General features: G+C 39.9%; 1 protein-coding gene across 9 annotated transcripts in view; it reads right to left on the bottom strand.

Annotated features, from left to right (window-relative positions):
• Positions 1 to 24,264, bottom strand: part of LOC109930690 (single-stranded DNA-binding protein 3) — a 49,078-nt gene extending 24,814 nt beyond the window's left edge. For 3 of the 9 annotated variants that reach the window (XM_020530148.2, XM_020530151.2, XM_020530147.2), the window contains exons 1-3: positions 14,961 to 15,050; positions 5,348 to 5,428; positions 1,958 to 2,017 (exon numbers count right to left, since the gene is read on the bottom strand). In XM_020530148.2, coding sequence (XP_020385737.2) covers positions 1,958 to 2,017; positions 5,348 to 5,368 — 81 coding nt within the window. In that variant the 5' untranslated portion in view covers positions 5,369 to 5,428; positions 14,961 to 15,050. Of the gene's footprint in view, positions 1 to 1,957; positions 2,018 to 5,347; positions 5,429 to 14,960; positions 15,051 to 23,938; positions 24,139 to 24,245 lie in introns of those variants that run through there. The other 6 variants (XM_020530152.2, XM_020530153.2, XM_048601609.1 and 3 more) reach the window with 4 other exon arrangements.
• Between the last annotated feature and the right edge of the window lie 275 nt (positions 24,265 to 24,539).

Raw genomic sequence — 24,539 nt, 5'->3', positions numbered from 1 at the left:
GCTGACGTTTCGGGGGTCTAGGCCCGAAACGTCAGCCTTCCTGCTCCTCTGATGCTGCTTGGCCTGCTGTGTTCATCCAGCTCTACGCCTGGTTATCTCAGATTCTCCAGCATCTGCAGTTCCTGTTGCCTCTACCATTTAGACGTTTTTAAAAAAGATGAATTAGTTTAAAATTGTTAAAGGCATTTAAAATCAGTCCAGCAAATTTACTGATTTCACTCGCTGGTGAAATTAAACTTTTCCTCATTGTTGGGGGGGGGTGGGGGGCGGTGTTGTTGGTTGCGGGGGGAATGCTTTCATGGCATGGCAGGGCACGAAATGCAGGTGGAGGAAAAAGAAATTATCTGGTTAAAGATATAACAGACCACAATCAAATAGCCCTGGTAGCAAATGTTCTGATAATTTTGAAATTGTGAAGTTTCACAATCCTGAACAGTAAAGGTGGTTACTATCACTCAGTTGTGATGCCACAACACTTCCTAACGCTGCTTCAACTCAATTAAAGATTGATTTTTTGAAGAGGTACTGGAACTGCTCTCTGCTGCTCCCAGAAACATGTCTCTCCAAGGGTGACCGGGGAGCAGTTAGGGATAACAGGGGTACAACATTCACATGCTTGGGCACTACAATGTAGTACTTTCAGTGAAGGCATTACAAACCACAAACAGCAACAATCTGACTCTGACTAGACACCAAAGTTCCCAGCTGAGAGAAATTGAACATTCTCTCAATAGTATTGGCTTCAAGTCCCAACAAGACATACCAACAATAAAGTAACTAAGGAGAACCATTTCTGTAACCAGAATTTCAGCTCAAATTCTTTGAGGTTTTACTGCTGCACAGATACATTGCCACACGTTTCAGTATATAATTTCTAGAAGCAACATTCCTCAGTTAAATTACAAAGGTAAAATCTCTACTTTGATAGTTTGTCCCAGAGTTTGAAATTCAGAGGGAGAACCGGTGTCACTGACGTTAATTTTCAAAATACAGCATACAGCTCCATGCCTTTACAGATCTGACATTGAAGCCAACTGAATACAATTCAATATTTGCACAAGAAATACAATGAACAAAATTTCACAGTTGATTTGACAACAAGCACAACACCGCCCATGTTTAATACAGGAAACCATTTTGAACTAAAATGGAGACATCTCAATATTATTTAAATGATAACAAGTTAGGAACAATGGTCTCCAAAACACATTGAGAGATCCACGGCCATACATTTCTAAAATGTAAAAGCAATAATCAAACAAAAAGGATGCAATGTTAGCCTTTACATCAAGAGGACCAGAGCAGTAATAGGAGAAAGTTTTGCTACAGCTAAACAAAATCCTGGTTAGACCACATCTGGAGCACTGCGTACAGTCTCTAAGTAGCGCATCTTAGAAAGGATATGTTTGGCTTGAAAAGCACACAGACTGTATAGAAATTATTCCCAGAAACTAACAGTTAAGGACACATTAACTTCATTTGCATTCCTTGGAGATCAGGCAGTTGAAGGATAGTTTGATAGAATGGTTTAAGATTTTAAAAGAAACTTTTCTGCTGACAATTGGACTCTATGGACTCTAGGATAAGAACACAACCTGAAAGTCAGCCAGGTCAATTAGGAAACAAGCCATGAATAATTTCTGCATGCAAGAGGTGGGAATGAAAGTTAGTAAAAATGTCAAACCTACTCCTACAAGTGAGAGATGGTAGCTCAATTGATCATTTTACACCTGAGATCACTAGGTTTTTGCTTGACAGAATATTAAAAAAACGGAGTTAGAGAAGTTCCACTCTCATGAACTTTCAAAACAGGCTTGAGGGGTTGAATTGCCTACTCTTCTTCCAAACTTTCTGTCACTCCCTCCATATTAAACAATCTCGACAAGCCAGTTAGCTAAATACATATACAGGATGGGAGCACCAATTGTGGCAGTGAGACAAACAGTTGGTACAGTACCTGGCTTCCCATTCTGATAGGGGGCCTTGGACCTCCTGCGTATCGCGGTGACATAAAAGGCTGCAATCACATAGAATTGGTTAAATCTACAATCAGCTAAAATTCTAACATTTTGTTCTTATGTAGTCAGTTCTTTTTAATAAAAAAAAGTTTGAAACCTGTGAACTCTTGCAACAGTAAAATAAATTACCAAAGTCAATGCAGTGACCTGTTGTGAGGTACAAGATCAAAACAAACACTTTGAATTCCTTAACTTGCTGAGTGGACAGCAGAATTTGCTACCCAAATAGAATAATTTTGCATAAAAAAGGTCATGGAGAAAATGAAAATAGAGACTGAGTGATATCACTTGTAAGAATAAATTACTTGATTGAATCCTTGGCAGTACGTTGGAACTGGACCAAAATTATGAGGATTTTGTGATGCCATAGAAAGGAAAATCATAACTCACTTTTTAAACACACTATGCTTTTAAAAATCTCAAATTCCCTTCAAATACCCTGGTGAAAGACCATAGAAAAGACAGCAGTCTGACTGGATGTTGTAGCCTGAAACTCAACTTCTGACCCTCCAAAGAAAAAAGATTGGGGTGGGGGTGGAAGAGGATGTGGGCGGAGAAAAGGTCCTTGTAGCTTTTAACTTTGAACCATCTTGATTCATACAGTAACAAACTGGTTCCAATAATTAAACAATGTATTACATGGTCAATCGTCAGGAGTGCTCAAACAGTAAAACGGCTCGCGCATTGATTTCTGGCAAATTAAGGGATCTGCCACTGTTGAGGGGCCAATGCTGCTAAAACTAAAAACTTTAGGATGTTCAGATCAGTAAAGCTGCAAAGATCAACAGGTCAAGTGAAACTCAATAATGGTTCAGTTAGGAAGAAAATAGAGGACGGGGAAACATTTGTATCTGCAAGAGCGCCTCCTTTTTTTTTGAGGTATTTTCAGTGTTGGAGCTGATTTCCTCGAATTCTAGGAGCAGTAATCACTGTTTCATAAACTGTCGTATTGTTTTGGAACTTTAGGATAAAAAGATCAAAACAATGGCACTTTTAAAAACAAAAGGAGGAAGGGAGACAAAGGCTGTAACCACATGGTGGGAAGTGAATCAATGGAGAAAGAAACCTACACTGCTGTCTGGCCCAGCAGTGAACTTTCACTGCCACTGCCACTGCCTCTGTTTGATTTCAAGTACCTCTGGACGTCAGGGTTTGTCTAAGAAAAATAAACAGCAAACTTCACAGCTGACCTTGGAGAAACCTGTGCGGGGAGATCACAGCAGGGGAGCAGCTAAGTGGCTAGTTTTGTTTTTGTAAATCTACAATAGTGATTAGAGTGGGTTCTTTTTGATTGTTTTTAAAAATCTGCCAGAACTAGTGATGGAGGCTGATACATTTAAAAGGCTTCTGGATGGGTACGTGAATAGGGAGGGTTTAGAAGGACACGGGCCGAATGCTGTCAAATGGGACTAAGTTAAATGGGATATCTGGTCGGCATGGATGAGTTGGACCGAACGGTCTGTTTCTGTGCTGTATATCTCTACGACTCTAACTTCTCTTACTTTACAAAATTGAAGTGTAAACTAGCAATTTTACAAACAGATTTATTTAAACAGATATTTACAGACATTTCCACTCAATAAATAAATCTAAACAAAACCAAAATACTGAGAATTCAGGAACTCTTAGGCTTTTAAAAAGATACAAAACAAAAATCGAATTCGGGGCTCCCAATTAAATGTGAAATATCCACTTATGGATTAAATTTCAGCATACAATTGATCAAGATTTACAATTATACAGTTAACCAATTTTCTTGAAGACATTCTTGGAAACTTGGTCAACCATCTCCCAGAAAGACAAGGAGAAATTTGCAAACAATGCTGACTTCTCTTGGCCACCTCTTACTGGGCAGTTTGTAGCAGCCAAAAAGTAGTGGAAGGAATGAAGAAGAAATAATAATATTTACAAACAAATTTGGATTTCTTGCTGGAATAAACAAAAGATTGTTTATTCGTAACCACCAATAATTTAGGACATGAAGTTTTTTAGCATAATAATTTTGTATCCACATACATATTCATAAAAGGGTAATCAAGAGTATTAACGGCTTCACATCTGACTCGTGTTTAAAGGATTCAACACATGGTAAAAATACACAATTTTGCAGATGATGATTTCTCAATATAATGGACTCTGACTGAGGAACTCAGTGACTAAGAACTTGATTGCAACAGTGTGATGTCATTCTTCGACACTGCAGAGTAAGGTGATGTAACAATCTGCAAGAATGCTATGAACAGGAATTGCACATTGTATATTGACACATATACACACAGACATATACACATACCAATAACGTAACTCGGCTGTCAACATTTCAAACACAGAATCTTGGAACACGCTTACAAATAAATGGCAATGTTCACAGGTCCAGTATCAGGGCAGTGATCTACTCACTAAGTTGAGTACATATAAAAGTAACTGCAATCACAGAAGGAAAAATTATAGAAAAGGCTAACCGGGTTATCCCAGGAGTGAACCTTCCTAACTCCCGTGGATCATGTAGTCTTGACCGTGAGGTCAGTATCGCACAAAAACAAAAATATTTGGCCCTTCTGTCTGAAGTTGCACATGTTCCCATGATGCTAGTGATCCAGACTGACTTAACATAACCAAGTTTAAGACAAGGGTTTCACCCTGCCCAATGGCTCAATGAATAAATGCACCATATGGGATGATACTGAATACTGAATCATGTGGACTAACAAGTCCAAGGTTATGGACTGTGCTGGGCAAAGCATCAGTGGTACTCCTGAAAGGGGTGTTTTTGAGGGGTTGCATGGGGGTTTGGGGGGGGGGGGGGGGGAGGGGGGGAAAAGAGTGGGGAAGAAGGGTTGAGGGGGCAAGGTTGGGAGAACAGAAATCAGCCAGTGCTCCTGCTTCTGTTTGCTTTGTATTGGCTATTGTGGAGGAGCATGTGCATTCTGTAATAGATGGCAGGGAAGGACAGAGCTCAGCTGTGATGCCTTCCAGAGGCAAAAAACCTCCTCACATTCACTAAGGATCAGAATGGCCAATGAGCACGTTATTGGAGAGAAACCAACAATACACCAACCACATCTCAAGCACACCTTCAGAAGAAGGCAGGAGAGTAGTGGGGAAGAAAACCCAATTTTAAAAAAAAGCATGGCTTTTATCAGCCCCAAGCTCAAACAAATCCATTTAATTTAGAAGAGCCTTAAATGGAAGTTTCACTTCTGGGGACAACCTGATTAGGAGTCTCGTACATAAGACGACAGCAAGCAAAGTCAAATCATTAGTCGAATGTTGAAACTCTTGTGCCTTTTGAATTAAAATGAACCCAAGCAATTGCACCAGCTTATTACCTGATTGTGGGGTCCCATCATGTTGTTAGGATTGTGAGGAGGCGGCTGTGTATGTGGCGAGGGCTGAGAACCTGGGGGTCCCTGCGAGAGGTTAGAGAGCAGAGGAGGGGGGTTATAGCGTCAGCGCATCAAGTTGTAGAAGGCTCGGAGAACCGTAGAGCCACTCAGATTTTTTTTTTTTTAAAAGAAGTGTAACAGCTGTTGCAGACCTGCCATGTTTGTGCTTTCAACAAGTGTTAGTGTCTAGGCTGCTGCCAGCGACAATGTAGTTTGTTACCACGAGCAATTTTCTTAATTAACAGACATTAATTAGCCATTTAGCATTTCTGCAAAGCAGCTTTACCAAACATGAGTACCACTGTGATAAATAGTACTGATTAGAGGATGCCCTAATTAACAGCAACGAGCAAGAGAGAAAATGAAATTACGCAAATTAAAAGGGAGTGGAAGTTAATGAAGCCGGAATGCATTTGCACCTGTAGTTCTTTTGTGTTGGTGAGAATGGAACACACTACAGAATTTACATCTCATCATTTCATTAAAAGACTCCTGTTGAAACGTGGTAAATAAAGCTTTTGGACCAATTAGTTTGAGACCGAGCCAACTACTTCCATTTCTAGACTTACAAGGAGCAGCTTCACATCAAGTCGCTACACTTGCTGGTAGGTTCAGCATTTTAAAAAATTCTGCGATTCAAGTTTGATATCTTGAAACTTTTTTTTGAACAGAAGGGAAAGAGAAACCAAGACCAAAGAGTACCCCTCCCTCACCTAGTCAATTAAGCTCAATTTGCTTTCAGCTTGAGCAGAACCATAAAGTTTTCAGAAGTAAACATGTTGCATAGAAATGGGAGCAATCACTGACTACAGCCTTCCATTGCCTTCAACAAATATATTAAAATTGCACTGCTTCACGTTAATTCATTAGGAGTGCTCTGATAATTCGATGTCTAATGGAAACATGTCCCTTCTCCTTACTCCTCCTCCTCGTGGGACATGGTTCCTTGAAGTAAACTGACATGCTATTTAATCCTATTGCTTGACAACACCACCCAGCTGTGTCTTGTCCATACTTTCTAGCAAGGGTCCTACAAAACACTCACAAGCAAAAGCCTAACATTATTCCCCCTTACTTAGTTCAGTGTTGCCACTTTTATCAGTGTGCAACTCCTGCCCAAGCCGAGGCCGACCATGTCAGCAGAGGCCTGGGATAGAACTTAGCATTTTCCTGATCTGTATACTTCAGGTGTCACTAACACAAGAGCTGGTGCACTTACTCACTGAACCAATTTGTGTTCTAAAATAATGAATATTTTACTTGTTGTAGTGTAATGAGAGAAAGTCCATTGAGAAAGAACAAGATGGAGAAACTTGTTCCCACAGAATGGGACTGGTTATGTGAATTGAGCTTTCAAATTAAAAGCATCCAGGTAAAGTCAATTTCTCTCATCCCACCAAGATAAACAAGTTTGAGTCAAACAAACTACAACATGTTTTATTGGAAATGTAAATCTTCAAAATTCAAACAGAATACTTCTTTCCTACAAGATTTATTCTGAGAAATATACATCGAGACATTCTATGAGGCAGATTACAAATCTATTTTTCCATTCTATACACAATACTGGTTATGCTCTAATCAACATGTTCACGCAAGAGTTAACTGACTGGCTGCTCCAATAAACCTGAAGACTTATCTGCAAGAGCTACTCGTAACATTAATGTATCTGCTGCAAACATTTGAACAAACTGTTTAAGACACTACCTCCCAGGAAATCCAAGACCTTGCAAAGCCTTCCAATTGGCAGCAATTTCTGAGGCATGAATCAAAACCTCACAGCTACCGTGACCTCTTGCACTAATACTTCTGACAGATACTTCCTGGATAATGTAACTGCAGATGCAGCATCAAAGTAAACATTTCAACAAACAGCACATCCTCCAGCAAACTCACTACGCAAGGGGGGAGGGCCAGCTGTCTGCATGACAAAAGCATTTTTAAAAACCCAGCTCTCTACTTCCTCAAAGCCTCCCTAGAGATGCTGTTTTCAAACACCGAGCACTGCATCTTTATAGAGCCACTGAGAAACAGGATGCATGAGACAAGCAAATTTTAGAAGGAATGCAACTGGTTTCAGATTACAAGTGCATTCAAAGAGTTCATAAATTAAAGACAATTTATTTCTAAAATAAACTTATCCATGTTTTTTTGCGACTTAAGCCAACTTTCCAGTTTGGAATATTGGAATGGGTGTGCATGGGGGAAGGGGGAGGGGCATGGTCAGCAACATGGTCAGAAATATGTTCAGAAAACCATTTTAACAATGGACCAGTGATGGATAGTGGGAACTGATCACATGACCTCACCATTTTGAAACCAGCTCAGTCTAATTTCAAACAAAGTACAACACAATCTTGCAGTAACTGGGTCACATGGCACAATGTATATAGAGAATCCAACATGCAGCACAATGCACATATTAACATAGACAATGCAGAAACAGCCCTGCACACGATATTAAACAGACAACACAATGTACATATAGCCTTGTGTTTGCAGTACAAGCTCAATTTTGACATTTGCGTCACGTTTATGAAGTGCATTATAGTAGAAGTATGGTTAGAGTTCAGGTGAAATGGTGCCCAAGTTTGGTCCATATCATATTTAGACTGATGTTTACATAAACTCACTTAACAATTAAGATCCTGTTCATGTTTAATTACTGTTCTACTCTGAAAGAGTAGAAACTGTCTGGAAAATAATCAGATATGGATAAAGTGATACAGAATTGCATTCAGTGGTTTCATTAACTATTAAACAATTTCAGTATGGCCTCCTGCAGAAATTCTGTTGAAGCAGTTCTAAATCAGAGATACTGTTGGCAATAATTAGCATCAACATATGCTGGTCCTGTGTGCTCTGGTATTGTAGTGTATTTTGCAACAACTACTGCACTTACACACACTAAAACATAACAGTCACATTAGTAAGAAGTGCAAACATGCGTGTGGCAGTGGAACATTAAGTCTGAGTTGGCAATGGAATAATTTAATCTCGCTGACCCACTGACCCTTCCTACAGAGCGTGCAATGTGTATACTACTGAGTATTGTATCTAATACCTCTTTCCACAAAAAAGATTTTGGAAACATTCAGACTGGTGCAAAACTCTCATCAGGACTGGCACAAATTTAGATAATGTTTCTATTGTTCACTTCTTTAGCAGTGCATCATAAAAGCACTAGGGGGCAGTGTTGGCATACAAGCTTTGCTGCTTTGTTATTCAACATGCTGCAGACTAACTGCTGATGCATAGCAAACACAGCAGTGGACGTTGATTTATGAGCAACTTTCCATTTCATCAGTGGAGGTTCAAACTCTGCATGGCTAGTTTTCATCGAAAAAAGAAAATCCGATTGCTGCAGCCTAAAACTTTCCAAATTCCAGCAAAACAGATATAAATCTCCCACGGATTATACAAAAAGTCCACCACAAATATTAGATATGCCTTTAGTTCATAGTGAATTATCTTTAAAACAAAAAGCAAGAGTGAAAATAAATTACATCTACCATGCAAATCTGGAAAACAAGCAGAATGACTATCCAATTTTTTTTGGGAGGTGGGGTGGGAATGATGATGCCAATCAACCTGTTTGGGTGGAGGTGGCTCTGTTAGGCCTCCCACTGTTATCTAGTTATGCTATTGGAAGGTGCATTTATGCACATGTCAAATGTATCACCATGTAAGTGTCAGTAATTCCCTCACACAGAAGAACTTGCTAAATTTAACTATCTGGGTTCACAAACGATGACTGGCACTTCAGTGATGTAGTGTAGAAATGCCGACAGCGCTTTGCAGCTCACTGGTGACAGCACATAGGAGAGAACAAAGACATGTCCAACGTTCTGTTGTACCAAGGAAATGACCTACAAATACATGCAACAGCCAAAATTTTTGACTCTAAAGATGCTCATAATTCAAAAAACAAACCGTCAAAAAGAAACACCAATTCAAGGCCCATTCAAACTCTGCATGGCTAGTTTTAATAGAAAAAAGAAAATCTGATTGCTATTGTCTGTGGCTCAATGATTGAATGCACTGCCAAATGTGCTGCTGGGTCCATCACATCTGGAACTGGCCAGTTTCCATCCTCTGTTTGTCCCAAGTTAACTGTAAGCTTAAGTATCAGTGTAACAACTCGCCTTGAGATAATGATCAAGGCAGCACAATGTCCACTCTCTAATATCACTGTCTAATAGCTGTTGCAAGAATGAGAATATATACTAATTAATCTGCTGTGACACTACACAAAAGAGAGAGAGTGAGTCAAGACCAAGCATCCTTTGAAGGTGAAAAGGATTTACTCGAGGGCAGAAGTTAGTTAAACCATCACACAAATTAGTTCTTTTAAGGTTCAAAATATTGTCCCTTCACAAGAAATTCTGTGCTAAATTCCTGTGTATAGTTAGAATGGGAACAATCAATGTAAACTTTGCATGCTTCAATTACATTTAGTCATATTGCAGCATCTCCATTGGCAAGAATGGTGCAGTTACATTGCAACGAGTTTACACAACCAGTTTACACAAGCAGCTTTCATTATAAACATGGATGTTGGAGCTTAAACTGGAAAAAAAAAGTGTACAAATGCAAAGTGCTTAATTATATTGAGAGAGAAATATGTGCATGGTCATGACCTTTACAATGCCCAAGTTGTTGAAAACCTTGCCAACTTTTATCACCCAAATTCATATACAGGAACGCCCTGAGTCAGTCAGTGGAAAAACATTCCAGCATGAATCAGCATCTCTAGAGATGAAGAATCTAAAACTGCACATATAATGAGAACTGCATTCACATGAAAATCTTCTGTCAAAGTCACCATTAAAGTCACCTTGCACCCACTCTCAAACCCTCTGGAAAAAGAGTCATCAGTAAAGTATCTAGCAGTGACAATGGGCGAGGGAAACTAAATTTCTACTCCTACAAGGAACATCCCTGCATCTGTGTTGAGTAGCTAAAGATGGAGATTAGAACTGTAAAACCATGCTCTTTATCTTCTTCTCCATATTAACAATATCATCCACTAGTTCATTTATTCTATGAGTGTGCAGTGTAGCCAATTCACACTTAGACTTCTACAAATGTGAATATTATCACCCTATAACAAGCCTATAGCTCTCAAGGACTGCTGCAGTATTTAGTATTCGTATAGCACTTTTTGTGAACACAGAATGTCCAGAAGTGTCTTCCATCAATATAGTTGCTTTGAGATGTGATCACACTGGTAAAATTTTAATAATATCGTTTGTGGTATAACACCACGTTTCTGATCTCACTTGGACACTAAAGAATGTTTTATTCCTTCTCTGGTTTTAATTTCTCCTGCACATTCATTGGCTAAGACTGAGGAATAATTTCAATGAGTCCCATTCTGGGGTTTATGGAATTTCTTACCCCAAGTGAGATTAATGCCAATTTACATATTTCCTGCACTTGCATAATTAACACATCTGCCTGCTGGCTTTGTGCTGAATGTCATTTTTCCTTTTCCATTATGTGGCCCTATTAAACCTGCTCTCTGGTGAGTTGACGGCATGTTTGTTATAAAATCCTCCTGAGGTTCTGATATGATGCCTATCACAACAAGCAGCATCTATTCCTTCAAACGTCATTTGGCAGTGATAAAGGACACAGCTAAAAGCTGTACAAGAGGCTCTAATTAAAATTTCCAATTTGAAGAAAAATTATCTTTAACAAACTTAACCCAGTCTACATACAGTGATGAAATGGTGAGCACAAATCATTTCACTTCCTGAACACACTGGTCTTTTTATTCTGCTCCCACAGAAGATTTTCAAAAAAATATCAGATATGAGGAGCTTCACGCAGAAGGATCACAGAATCTGGGATTCTCATTCTTAAAGCAGTAAAAATTATCATTTAAAGAGGCATTCAAAGCCATAAAGCATTTTGACAGGGTATAGAAGCATATGTTTCTGCTCGTAGGAGAGTTAGTAATCAGCGGTCACAGATTTAAGTTACTTGGCTAATGTAATGGATGCTTATGTAAGGTTTAGGAAACAAGGAACGGAAAAGGCTCTACAGGGATACAAGTTATCCAGGAAGGAGCTGAAGAAAGGGCTTAGGAGAGCTAGAAGGGGGCATGAGAAAACCTTGGCAGATAGGATCAAGGAAAACTCCAAGGCTTTTTACACGTACGTGAGGAATAAGAGAATGACCAGAGAAAGGGTAGGGCCGATCAAGGATCGTAAAGGGAATTTGTGCACGGAGCCTAAAGAGATAGGAGAGGTCCTTAATGAATATTTTTCTTTGGTATTCACAACTGAGAGGGACCTAGTTGTAGAGGAGGATGGTGTGAAACAGGCTGGTAGGCTAGAGGAGGTTGCTGTTAATAAGTAAGATGTGCTAGGAATTTTGAGGAAGTTGAAGATAGACAAGTCCCCCGGGCCTGATGGGATTTATCCAAGGATTCTATGGGAAGCGAGGGAAGAGATCGCAGGGCCGTTGGCGATGATCTTTTCGCCCTCACTGTCCACGGGTATAGTGCCGGAAGATTGGAGAGTGGCAAACATCATTCCCTTGTTCAAAAAAGGAATAAGGATAACCCTGGAAATTACAGGCCAGTAAGTCTTACTTCAGTGGTGGGCAAATTATTGGAAAGGGCTCTGAAAGATAGGATTTATGATTACTTGGAAAGGCACAGTTTGATTCGTGATAGTCAGCACAGATTTGTGAGGGATAGATCATGCCTCACAAACCTTACTGAATTCTTTGAAGAGGTGACCAAACACGTGGATGAAGGTGGAGCAGTGGAAGTGGTATACATGGATTTAAGTAAGGCGTTTGATAAGGGTCCCCATAGTAGGCTCATGCAGAAGGTAAGGAGGCATGGGATAGGGGGAAATGTGGCAGATTGGATTCAGAATTGGCTGACCCTTAGAAGACAAAGGGTGGTAGTGGACAAAATATTCAACCTGGTGCTCAGTTACGAGTGGTGGACCACAAGGATCTGTTCTGGGTCCTCTTCTATTTGTGATTTTTGTAAATGATTTGGATGAAGGAGTGGAAGGGTGGATTAAGTTAGTTCGCGGACGATACGAAGGTGGGTCGCATTGTGGACAGTGCGGAGGGCTGTTCTAGGTTACAAAGGGACATTGATCGGATGCAGAGCTGGGCTAAGAAGTGGGAGATGGAGTTTAACCCTGAAAAGCGTGAGGTGATTCATTTTGGAAGGACAAACTTGAAAGCAGAATACAAGGTTAACGGAAAGATTCTTGGCAGTGTGGAGGAGCAGAGGGATCTTGGGGTTCACGTCCACAGTTCCCTGAGAGCTGCCACCCAGGTGGATAGAGTTGCTAAGAAGGCGTATGGTGTGTTAGCTTTCATTAATAGAGGGATTGAGTTCAAGAGCCGTGAAGTTATGTTCCAGCTATACAAAAGCCTGGTTTGGACACATCTGGAGTATTGTGTCCTGTTCTGGTCGCTTCATTACAGGAAAGATGTGGAAGCGTTGGAAAAGGTGCAGAGGAGATTTACCAGGATGTTGCCTGGAATGGAGGGAAGGTCTTACGAGGAAAGGTTGACAGAGCTGGGGCTTTTCTTCTTAGAATGACGAAGGATGAGAGGTGACTTGATAGAGGTGTACAAAATGATCAGAGGTATAGATAGAGTAGACAGCCAGAGACTTTCTCCTAGGGTGGAGGTAGCTATTACGAGGGGGCATAGTTTTAAAGTGAATGGAGGTAGATATAGGGGAGACGTCAGAGGTAGGTTCTTTACTCAGGAGTGTGGTCAGGGCGTGGAATGCATTGCCGGAGCGGGTAGTGGAGTCGGCTTCATTAGGGGCATTTAAGTGACAATTAGATAGGCATATGGACGATAGTATAAGGTAGGGGTGGAGGTTAGGTAGACCTTAGGATTAGGGTAAAAGTTTGGCACAACATCGTGGGCCGAAGGGCCTGTGCTGTGCTGTACTGTTCTATGTTCTAATTTCATGAATAAAGCAATTTTCGTGATTTTGAATGTACGGACAAAAAGGGTGGTAGATACAGGTTTAATTGTAAATTTTAAAAGGCAGGCTGATATTTGAAAAGAAAGAAATTGGTGTAACTGTGGGGAAGGAAAGAGGAAATTGGACCAAACCAATAATAATTGGAAGAGGTCCTTCAAAGACGAGGAGGTATGATGGACCTAGCCGACACTTAGCGCTTAGGACTGTGATTTTCTCGAGATTCTGACATATGTAGGAATATAAAATTCCACAGGCATTGGTTGTTTTTCATCAACTCATCCAAATTTTTGGGGGAAAAGAACAGAGTGAGAGAAGAGATGGGAAAGACAGGAAATGAGTGTTGGAATTTTGGGTTATTCAATTTTATGAACAGTGAATAGCAAATACAGCCAACTATTCTCATTCCTTACGTTGATGCTCTGTGTTTCAATTTCAATGAACCAAAGAATTTTCATAATTTTTAACGCTCAATATACCCATAATTCATGAATGGAAAATTAAAAATCAGCCAACATTGATCAAGACTCAAGGGTGCGCAAACAATCAATTACATTTTTCTTCACCTCACACATTAAAACTCTTTGGAATTGACCATAAAAGCAGTATATCCCTATAATACAATTGAGATTACATTTTAAAACAAATAGACAAGAAATTCAAGGGTCCTTTCTCAGGTTCAGCAATCACTGTCCCTGATGAAAGATCCTAATGCGGAATGTGTTGACAGAGATCAGCATGCAGTCAACTTTAGGTGGATGACTCAAACCTGACTGTACCTTTAGAAAATATTTCAGATTCTCAAAGACAGGATTTGCACAAGAAATCAAAAAGCAGTTTTAAAAACTGGAGATTGGTGATATTTTGGGTGTGTGTAGTCAACTGCAAACATGGGATCACGTATTTTGGGTTTCCCCACCAGTCTCATTTCAATTTGTGATACGTAAATCTGTTTGTGGCAAGGGTCCCTGCCTCTGAGCCAGGAGCTCCCAGTTTTGACACTCAATCCAGGACTTGGCCTTGGAAGGTGAGTTTATAATGAGATTGAGTATCAGTCTGTAAATCCTCTCAATCTGTCTGTGACAAGTCGTAACAGAGAGAAAGTCTCTTGGTCAGTGATGCTTGAAGCAGAGTTGCACCCCTCAAGTTATAGGCTCTAGTGACAAGTTGGAAACCTAGCCTGTGGAAACAGCCATAAACACGTGCTTTGTCTGCCTCACCTGTGTCTCTGGAGGCAGGAAATGCTTCAAAAATCCAAAGTCATATATATAAGTCTTGGAAAGAACTAGTGAGTAACACACAGCTCACCATCTTCTGTGCACATCAACTGGCAGCCTCCTGAATGAACTGAGAGCAGGTGTACCAACTGATCTTGAAGGAAAATCTACTTGGGGTAGTGGAGGGGTTCCAACACTCTCCACTATAGCCCAAAACCCCGCTCCCCACAAATACCCTGAATTCACAAATTGAAAAGGAATAGGTCTCACACATTGGTCGAATTATTTTTATAAATCTGATTCACAAAGGAAAAAAAAAAAATCAATTCAAAACAGTTTCAAGGAAGGATGAAAGTCATCGTACCTGAAAGAAGCCTGGAGGAATGGGGCCTCCTGGTATCCCATCATTTGGAGGAATGTTTCCAAGTACAGGACTTGGTGCTGCAGCTGCACTCTATAAGAAACAAAAATGCACATTAAGTTATAATTGACAATTTCCATCTCCTTTCAGCCAGCCTGTGGGCAGATTAATTGCCAAATACCAAAGATGCAATGCTGGTCCCACTGGGAATCTGTAGTAGCATTCTACCTGGGAGCGTCTTTCTTTGTTCAAAATTGCAAAAGGACAACCTCCTCCCTTCTTTATCTCATCCTATAACCTTTACATCATGTTTCTAGAATGCTTCCAATTCTTCTGGAGGTACACTACATACCAACACCTTAAAAAAACAGCCATACTTGTCAGAGATAGTAGGAACTGCAGATGCTGGAGAATCCGAGACAACAAGGTGCAGGGCTGGATGAACACAGCAGGCCAAGCAGCATCATAGGAGCAGAGAGGTTGGTTGTCAAATAGCCAGTGGAGACTTTGATAGGGATTCTATTCTTCTATTCTGGACCATCAGAACTGAACCTGTCCATGGGGGGAATTTTCCAGCAGGGGTCACTGGAGAGTAATCAGTGGGAAACCCAGTGATTTTTTTACATCTGAGCTCAGAAAAGGGTTCAAATGTGGGACTTCTGTGGTCTATACAACTCATAACCACACCTAATGGTCTCCTTAAAAAAGTAAAGGGATAAATTTGAATCTGACTATCAAGGTTCAGTTCCACATTGCTTTGGAAGCTCAACATCCACTAGCATTAAATCACAGTTCTCCCATCTGAAAAAATCTGGTCATTTCACACACACTAATGTTGTAGTAAAAAGAAATCAATTTTTACACTGATCCTCTGTACAAGCCTTTTGGTACACTGAAAACAATAGCTCCTCCTCTCCTCACTCCCATCACTAACCAATTGCAGAATATTGTTTACCTCCTGAAGACCCTCTCAGATTCCATGCAAATTTGACCGTTTGACGAGTGACCCGGCTCCTCGGTCTCTCCTTTGTCTGGTGTGACTAAAGCTGGACTGTTCAGTACTGGGAGAGCTTGAGAATAGCGTGGCAGAATGATGGAACATAAATTCAATGATCTGTGAAGTTGCATTTCTAACATCACTCTGGTGTGTTCTTAATACCTCAATGAGAAAAATATTTCATCTATGCCTTCACATTTCACTTGATATCTCTTGGCAGCCCAGCAAAAAAAAAAAAAAAAATTCTCTACGTGTTTTGATTGACGATGGGAATAAACAATAATTAGGAGTATGAACAGTGTCAGCAGAAGCTCAGTTGGTAGCATTCTAGCCTAAGTCAGAAGTTGCATGTGCAAGTTCCACTCTGGAATTTGAATACAAAGAAAATATGAAGAATCGATACTCCAGCTGAGAAGTGAATTGGAGGCCCAATCTGTTCCCTCAGAGCAAAAGATACAAAGGAATTACTTTGAAGAGCAGCCTGGGAACTAACTCGTGCCCAAACCAATATATGTCCCACAATTAACGACACAAAAACAGATGATTTGGTCATTATCACATTGTTATTTGCAGGAGCTTCCTGTGCACAAGTTAGCTGTTGCATTTCCTACATGACAAGTGTGTCCACAGTTCAAAAGTACTTAATTAGCTGAAACAAGATTTGGGTCATCCAGTGGTTGTAAAAGGCAGCATAAGTCCTTTCTGCCACCCAAGTGTAAGCACCGCTTAACTTTCCTATTTGCACGACAGACAAACTCAATTTCCACCATTCTCAGCTCTCCAATTTATTTGAGCAATATTAGCACATCTTTGGAATGATGTGCATGCTGCTGGGTGATTGACTAATGATACAGTTCCGTTTCCTACAGGAAACATACAGATTATCAGACGCTGTTCCTAATCAATCTTCAATCCTGACCCACTGCTAGGAAGTACACAGATAGAAAGGGTATATCAAAGAAAGATTAGCCTTTGGCTTTGATAGCTTCAGCAGTCAAATCACTTGTTGGCATGAAGAATGATCGCTTCGATAAGAATCGCAAGATTTGTTATCAACCCATGGAAAACAGCACCCTTAGCGAAGAAAGAAAAAAATTGGAGAAAGAGACTTGCACACTGGTCTAATAGCCTGTCATGGCTGGCCCCAGTACAAGAGTGTACATACTTTGGTTTGAGGGGAGAGTTGGTATCATTTCTGCAATAAAATAATTTGAAATTGTTTCTAACCAAGTTACTGTTATTTAATGCTTTCATATTTCACACAAAAGGAAAGTCAATTGTTCTAAAAGACAAAAAAAAACTTTTGCCAGCAGCATATTTTTACAATTGGGAAACAGATTTGTTCTTCATTTGACTTTTATTTAAAATAAGCTGATCAGCAATATTATTTTCTTTTTAAAACAGTAAAATAACATGGTAAATGCTTCGTGATTATTCTAAAATACACAATTTGAATCCATAACTTCTAGAATTCAGAGGGATTTACATTCACAACATAAATGCTTCAATCAGTTTTGATGGATTCGATTCAGTACCTTCTTAGTGTTTTTTTTCCCCAAACTTGCTTTCATTTTGATTTTAAACCAAAGCAAATTTAAAACACAAACCCAAGTGAACGGAAACAAGTCAGAATAAAAATGTATTAGAATTTGGTGGTGATGGAAAAGCAGAGTGTAACATCAAGAGACCCAAGAGTGTATTCATATACAACGGGCCTGGGTCAAGGGGAATCAAATACAAGGGGTTTTGCTCGGGGGGGGGGGGGGGGCTGGTGGATGAGAGGAGAGAATTTACCATTTTCATCAAAACAAAGGTTGGAAACAGAGCATCTTCATTCATTCAAACAGAGCAATTGCACCCATGAGACCAAACCAATCTTTTAAAAATATGGGCCCCACTCTCAGTGGGCGAGAGTTGTAAAGGATAATGACCAGGGCACGTAAATTGATAGAAGGAAGAAAAATAATTCAAATGGGGTTTTTATATTTTCTATGACCCAGCAACTCTGGCCACGGACAGCTTCAGAATCTATTTCACTAGAATGTCATCCAAAGGCAAACAACTTTGATTTCCAGAATCAGAATCAAAAGGCTGCCAGAGAGGTGTGCAACTGTGAAAACACACTGTAGCAGAAGCATCTGCCTTCAGGACAGGTGGGTTGAGGATTTGCAGAAGCGATGGAAGTGGGAGAATAATGAAATAAATGGTCTTCTGACTAACCACATGGGAAAAACGGTACAGAAATGCATTACAGTTTACAAAAATGTACATATCTTCACTATACTAAAGTCCAAAACAGATAGATAATAATAGTAGAATATTGCTGATTGATGATCAAAAATAATCTAGTTTTACTTTCAAAACATTCAACAGTCACCAGCAAAATTCAAAAATAATCATTTATAACATTACAAGCAGTATATAACCGGTAATGACAGATTTGCTACAATCCAATTCATTGGTCAAGGGTGTCAGAAGAACACAGGGTTCCTTCATTTTCCAGGAACTCTTACATATTTAAATGTTGACAGGAGATAGGACTGAACTTGGTCTTGATTACCAAGCAACTAGTCTGCTGAAGGTCAGCAACTTAGACGAGATTCAAACTGTTCAGAATGGGTGCTAAATCAACTAGAAATCTTCTTCAGGGGCGGACGGGAGTTTGGGGGATGCAAGAGGAATGTAGTAGAAGCCTAAATTTCATACTGAACCAGTGCATGATTTCCACGCTCCAATGCAGCTTGACTCACTACTGTATATGAAGGCAGCATTAATGAGTCAACAAGCTCCTACTGGTTCCTACTGCCTCAAATCGATTTCTGAAAAATTAAAAGGGCAATTCCTCCAAATAACCTGAAAAGGTAAAACCCAATGTACTGAATGTAAACTGAGATTTCACATTTCATACTTCAATACCACAATAATTCTCATACCATAAAACCAATTGTTCAATGACTCCTTCCCTAACTGCACCCTCTAGAGGGTGCAGTTAAGTGTCTCAGGCACTAACATCATTTATGCTATCTCATCCAAGTGCTATTTATTTTTCACATTTTAGCCTTGACAGTGCAGGCTGGCCGTTTAACAACAAGAATGTCAGCCAACTATAGGCACTGCCATGTAGCAGTTGTGGTGCAATATTGGGATGACAAACTAGACATCACGATGACTTGAAAAGCTAACTTTAATAAATTTGCTATGAGCTAGTATCAAAAGAGGTTCCTATGAAATTAAACATGAACCTGCCAGGCATGCTCAAGGCGTCACTCTCAAATACATGCTAAAATAATTGTAAAATATTCCTTACAGTACAAGGCCTATCAGAAGAATTAAAGATGGAGAATGAATGTATTCTTGCCAAACTTACAGGCGTCTCAAGGACGTAGCATACAAAGTAGGTTCCTGTCTTGTGTATTCTTTTTAGCCAAGGAAACCATTGGCCATTACAGAGTTGACCATACCAACTGAGGCCCAGAGTCAATAAAGTTAGCACTGACAATGCAGTCAGAAACTTCTGCACGGCTTTAGTGTAACTCCATGCACAATATTCATTCTGTGAACCTTCAGACCTCGAGAGAGAGTGTTTTCAAAATAAAATAAACTGTTTTCAGGAGATGAACAAACGTAAATATCTTGCTCCTTACGTTCTTAGTCATTACAACGCTGAGCATTTTTGTTTTTGCAAGGTGGTTTTGTCCCTCCGTTCTTGTCTGAGAAACTGCTTTCACTTGTGTTCAGTCACTCCTTATTAAAACTAGTTGTTTTTAAAGGATTCCATTTTAATGTCTGCCCATCCCCCATTACTTCCTCAGTGGCTTGCCAGAGCTATGATAATCTCCAGCTGGGTCACACATGCCCTTCATTGCTTACAGGCAATAAAGAGAGATACAGCCTCTTGTATGAGCAATGAAACTAATCAATGCTACCTTTAAACCAGTTTGAATTAACAGATGTAAAGCATTTCTCAATTGTTACAATTCTGTTAGCTAGACAAATAACATCAAAAAAATCTACACGGGGAATTACTGCATCACTTTTCCTCCTGCCTTTCTTTGCAATCTTACAAAGCAGCCCGTACTCAGGCCATTAAATATTAAACACATTTCAGGAGATTGCAGCAGATACTGGGAGGTAGAATTCCCAACTGGTCAGTGCATTGCCAGAAACATGAAAAAAACAGACACACCAGAACATGCAAATCAGAAATCAAAAATTGCAAAGTTTGAAGTCCTTTTGTGAACTGTCATCTTCATTCCACTCAGTGAATATATTTGAATTTATAAAGGGAAAGTATCAGTTTCTGTCTTCACTAATAGCAACAGTGAGACGCTGGCAAAAATACAATTGCAAAACAGAAAAGAAACCTTGAATTTTCATGCGCAGGAAACAGTTGGAATGAAGTTAAACCTCCTAATGTTTTAAAAGGACCAAATAAACAGTGCCAATCATATAAAGTCAGGATAAGGGTTCTTGTGGCACAGTGGTAGTGTTTCTATCTCTGGGTCAGGAGGCCTGAGTTCAAGTCCCAGCTGCTCCAGGAGATGCATTACATCTGAACAGATTGATTAAAATATCTAGAGTCAGAATAACCACCAAGTAAGGCTGGTAGCTAACTCTGAAATCTCCAACTCAAACAAATTATCGCCTGCCAACCTCAAAAGGTACACAATGCAGTGCTGCTCCACAGGCACCCAAACACCCATTATCCAAGTAGCCATTACTCATACCCTGGTAATAGGTGGTAGCACTCACACAATTTTGCAAGATATGGAGTGTGTGCAGATGCAGTAGTGGGAGGAAGAAATTATAGTCAAGACCAATCACACTCAGAATGACATACAACTTTATTGCAAATTTCATGCATAATGGCCTGCATCAAGAAGTTCAGTACATGTTTTTTTCCCTCCTTACTACAGCAGTTCTAAAGCAACTGTTGCACCCTCACTATCGTTTCCCTGGCAGTTCAGCAATATCTCATTAAATTATTGTTGAATACCCATTCAGGAAAACTGACTTAGGTCTGTTTTTTAAATTAAACTGATTTCCTGCTTCCCGAAGATGACATAACTCCCAGATGGCGTGAAGACTAGATTTTGTGATTTATTGTTAGATATCACTGCTTGCTGGACTTGATGGATCAGATGGTCTACTCCTCTCCAGAGAAATACGCAAGATTCCCAAACACACAATTCATTCAAAGGATGGGGGTAATACTAGCTAGGCCAGCATTTACTGTTAAGAATCAACCACATTGTTGTGGGTCTGAAGGCACTTTTGGACTAGACCAGGTAAGAATGACAGCTAGTGAACCAGATGGATTTTTCCAACATCAACTATGGTTTCATGGTCATCAGATTCTAATTTCAGATTTTTTATTGAATTCCAATTCCACCATCTGCTGTGGCAGGATTAAAACCTGGGTCCTAGAACGTGACCTGGGTGGCTGGATTACTAATCTAGCAACAACGCTACTAGGTCATCGTCTCTTCACTTGCTCAGATTTTAAATCTTGGTTGGACACCTATGTAAAATCCAAAATTTGGACAATTTTAGAATAAGCCAGACAACATGGGAGTAAGAGAGCCCAAGACACCAGATGGAAAGCCTATTGAAAAGATAACAATTGAAGCATTATAAATAGGGTGGCCAAATTTAATGTTGTCACCTCAAAGTCATAACCTGCCACACAATCTTCAAGATCAACATTCTGCCCATTCACAGAATCTGTTTACTACAGCACATATGATATACACATTGCAGCAATTTGCAGAACCATCTCAAGAGACAAAAATGAGATTCTCTGAATCAAAGCAAAAAAAGGTTGAGATACTTGAAGGATAAGACAACATCTGTGAAAGTGTGTTAATACAATTCTGACAAAAAGGCCATGTCACTAAAAGTGACCATTTCTCCCTTTCCACTCACGCCCCATGTCCAGCAATTTGTCAGAAAACCCATCTGGCTTTCTAGTGTCCTTTAGGAAAGGAAACTGTCATCTTTACCTGGTCTAGATTACGTGTGACTCCTGACTCTCAGCAGTCAGTCTCCTGACTTTTAGTTGCCCTCTGGACAATAAGGGATGGGCAGTATTTGCTCGCCTAGCCAGCAACGCTCTCATCTCGTGTATGAATAAAAGACAAAGTCAGGCTTTGGACCACAAGCTATGGGGACTTATAGTGGATTGCTCCTGGGTGGAGGGAGTAAGGGAGGTGCTGCTGCTGACAGCAAGTTCAGCTTTTTCCTATACTTGGCAAGTCAGGGTTTATTTTGTATAGGACGAGAAAGAGGAGGGAGTGGAGGGCACTGCAAGCTTGCAATGCCTGCTCCCCCAGTGCACACAGCAGTTTGAATGCAACCAGTTCATTACATCGTCTGTGATGGCTTTAAAACGGGTTTGGTTCTGAAGTGAATTGTTAAGCTGCATTTATAATTTGAATCCGCTCTATTTTTACAGTCAGTTCATGTACACAGTACTCAAATACGGGAAGTGCTCAGCTCGCAAAAATCCCAACCAACAGATCAGCTCTTTTCTCAAACCTTGAAACGGCCATTCGGATTTTATAAACTGGATATTCCCATTTGCAGACCTCAGCTGGAGAACTGTACTTCATATTAAGGAATACTGAGTACATGGATTAAGTGTAGAAATTTAATAGATCCAAATTATAAGTATGCCCCAAGCTATTCATTTTAAATCCAACCCCAAGTTGGAGTTACTGCATCCCTCGTATACAACAGACGGAGCTTTTCAGATCTGCCTGAGGGAACAATGATAAAACCAGAGAACAAAACTCAGAGGGCAAAAAGAATTGCAATCCTGATTTTTGCAGCAAGAATGTATTGCCTCGGTCAGGATTCAACTTCTTAAACATTAATGCAAATCCTAGTAAATATTTCAGCCCTTAAACTGGTATTGAAAGTTTCCTTTGTGGAGAAGAAAGGCATGCAGAAAATAGAAATGCTGATAAAATGCAGCATGCGGTCCTTAAGACAAAGCAACCAGTTTGCTCAGCAGCTCATCCACTACCTTAAAGCACCTACTCCCTCCACCACCAGCTCAGCATAGTTGCAGTCAAAGTTTCCACTAAACCTGGGTGTGAGGCAACACAGGAATCTGGAATCTATTGTGCCATGCAACAAACAGGCCACACAGAACAGATGCTATGAGATGGGCAAGTGTGTAGCTGCACACCCCGACAGGAACCTTGCTATACAACAAAGGGCCAGGCACAAAGACAAACAAGACAGAACATTATCTGGGTGCATGACCTACAGGTTGCACCAGTCCAACATGCCAGGGTTTATACAATGGCACCAACCGAACCACCAACCTCCAGTGTCCAGAAGAGGAGCATCTAGGTCTACAAAAAAAACACCATCAGCCCCAGACCACCCCATCAAGAAATGCACTGTGCTAGAAATCGGTCATTGTTATTTCAGAGTCACTGGGTGAAAGTCCTCTAGTTCCCTTCTAAGTAGCACTGTGGATGCAACTTCACTTCATAGACAAGTTGAAGACTTTGATAGCAACTAAGAATGGGCAATAACTGCCGGCCTTCCACTTGCCCAAGTCTTTTTTTAAATTAAATTTCCACAATTTCCTACTTCTTTGAGTATATTTCTGTGTGAAACACTGATACCAGCTGCATTATTACAATTTAGTGTTTTATTTATTTTTCCCTCCTTTTCACAATTCGCAAAACAGGTGAAGTAAACATTCAGGGATTTTTGCTCTACTAACAAAGTAGAAAGAACTTAAGATGATGCTAGAGGTTAATATTGATCATGCTCCCTAAAATTTACGCAGATTTTTGGATTTAGATTTTCTCTCCTTTTTAATACTAAAATCGGTAAACCCAACACCTTCACAACAAAGGTTTTTAAAATCAGCTCTAATTAATAACAACTTCACTCACCGGTCCTTAAATTTTACAGTTTCATAAATTTGATTTTTGACAAGTGAACTTAAGAGGAAAGCACTTACCACAGAATAATCCTATTCTCAGAAACTGCATTTTTCAAGGAGCAGTACACCTGGTATTGCAAACATTTGATTAAAAGGGAAAATTATTGTCTGGCTGTACCACAATAATCCAAGCCAAAGTTGCTGAATGAGTCCACAAGTGAATAAGAGGACTACCCTAGACTGATATCCCTTAGCCACCAACAAACACAAACCCATCAGCACAACACAGAAGCCACTTGTATCCACTACTAATATTTAGAGAATGTTTAGTTACAAAAAAAAAGCGTTTGAACTAAAAAGATGCATGGAAAGACAGCCCACTCACTGTGCTATGAAGCCATACTTTCTTTGCCACACCTTCACAAAAACTGTTTTATTCAGCCTAGTCCGAATGAGATAGGGTGTCATTGAAGATTGCCTGATTCTACAAAGACTGGGGCCACAAGATAACTAAAATATCCAACTTATTCTTAAACTCAACTCAACGGTCTTTATGTTTGACCAGAAGTCAACTAAAAATGAAATCTGCAATTTCTAACTGTAATCTTGAGTTAGTGCTGGATTGATAATACAATGCCAATAGCTTAATCTGTTTCTATAATTAACAGGCAAAATAAAT

The sequence above is a fragment of the Rhincodon typus genome, chromosome 10 (assembly GCF_021869965.1).
Source record: "Rhincodon typus isolate 14 chromosome 10, sRhiTyp1.1, whole genome shotgun sequence".
Taxonomy (NCBI): domain Eukaryota; kingdom Metazoa; phylum Chordata; class Chondrichthyes; order Orectolobiformes; family Rhincodontidae; genus Rhincodon; species Rhincodon typus.
This window is presented reverse-complemented; position numbering and strand designations above follow the sequence as displayed.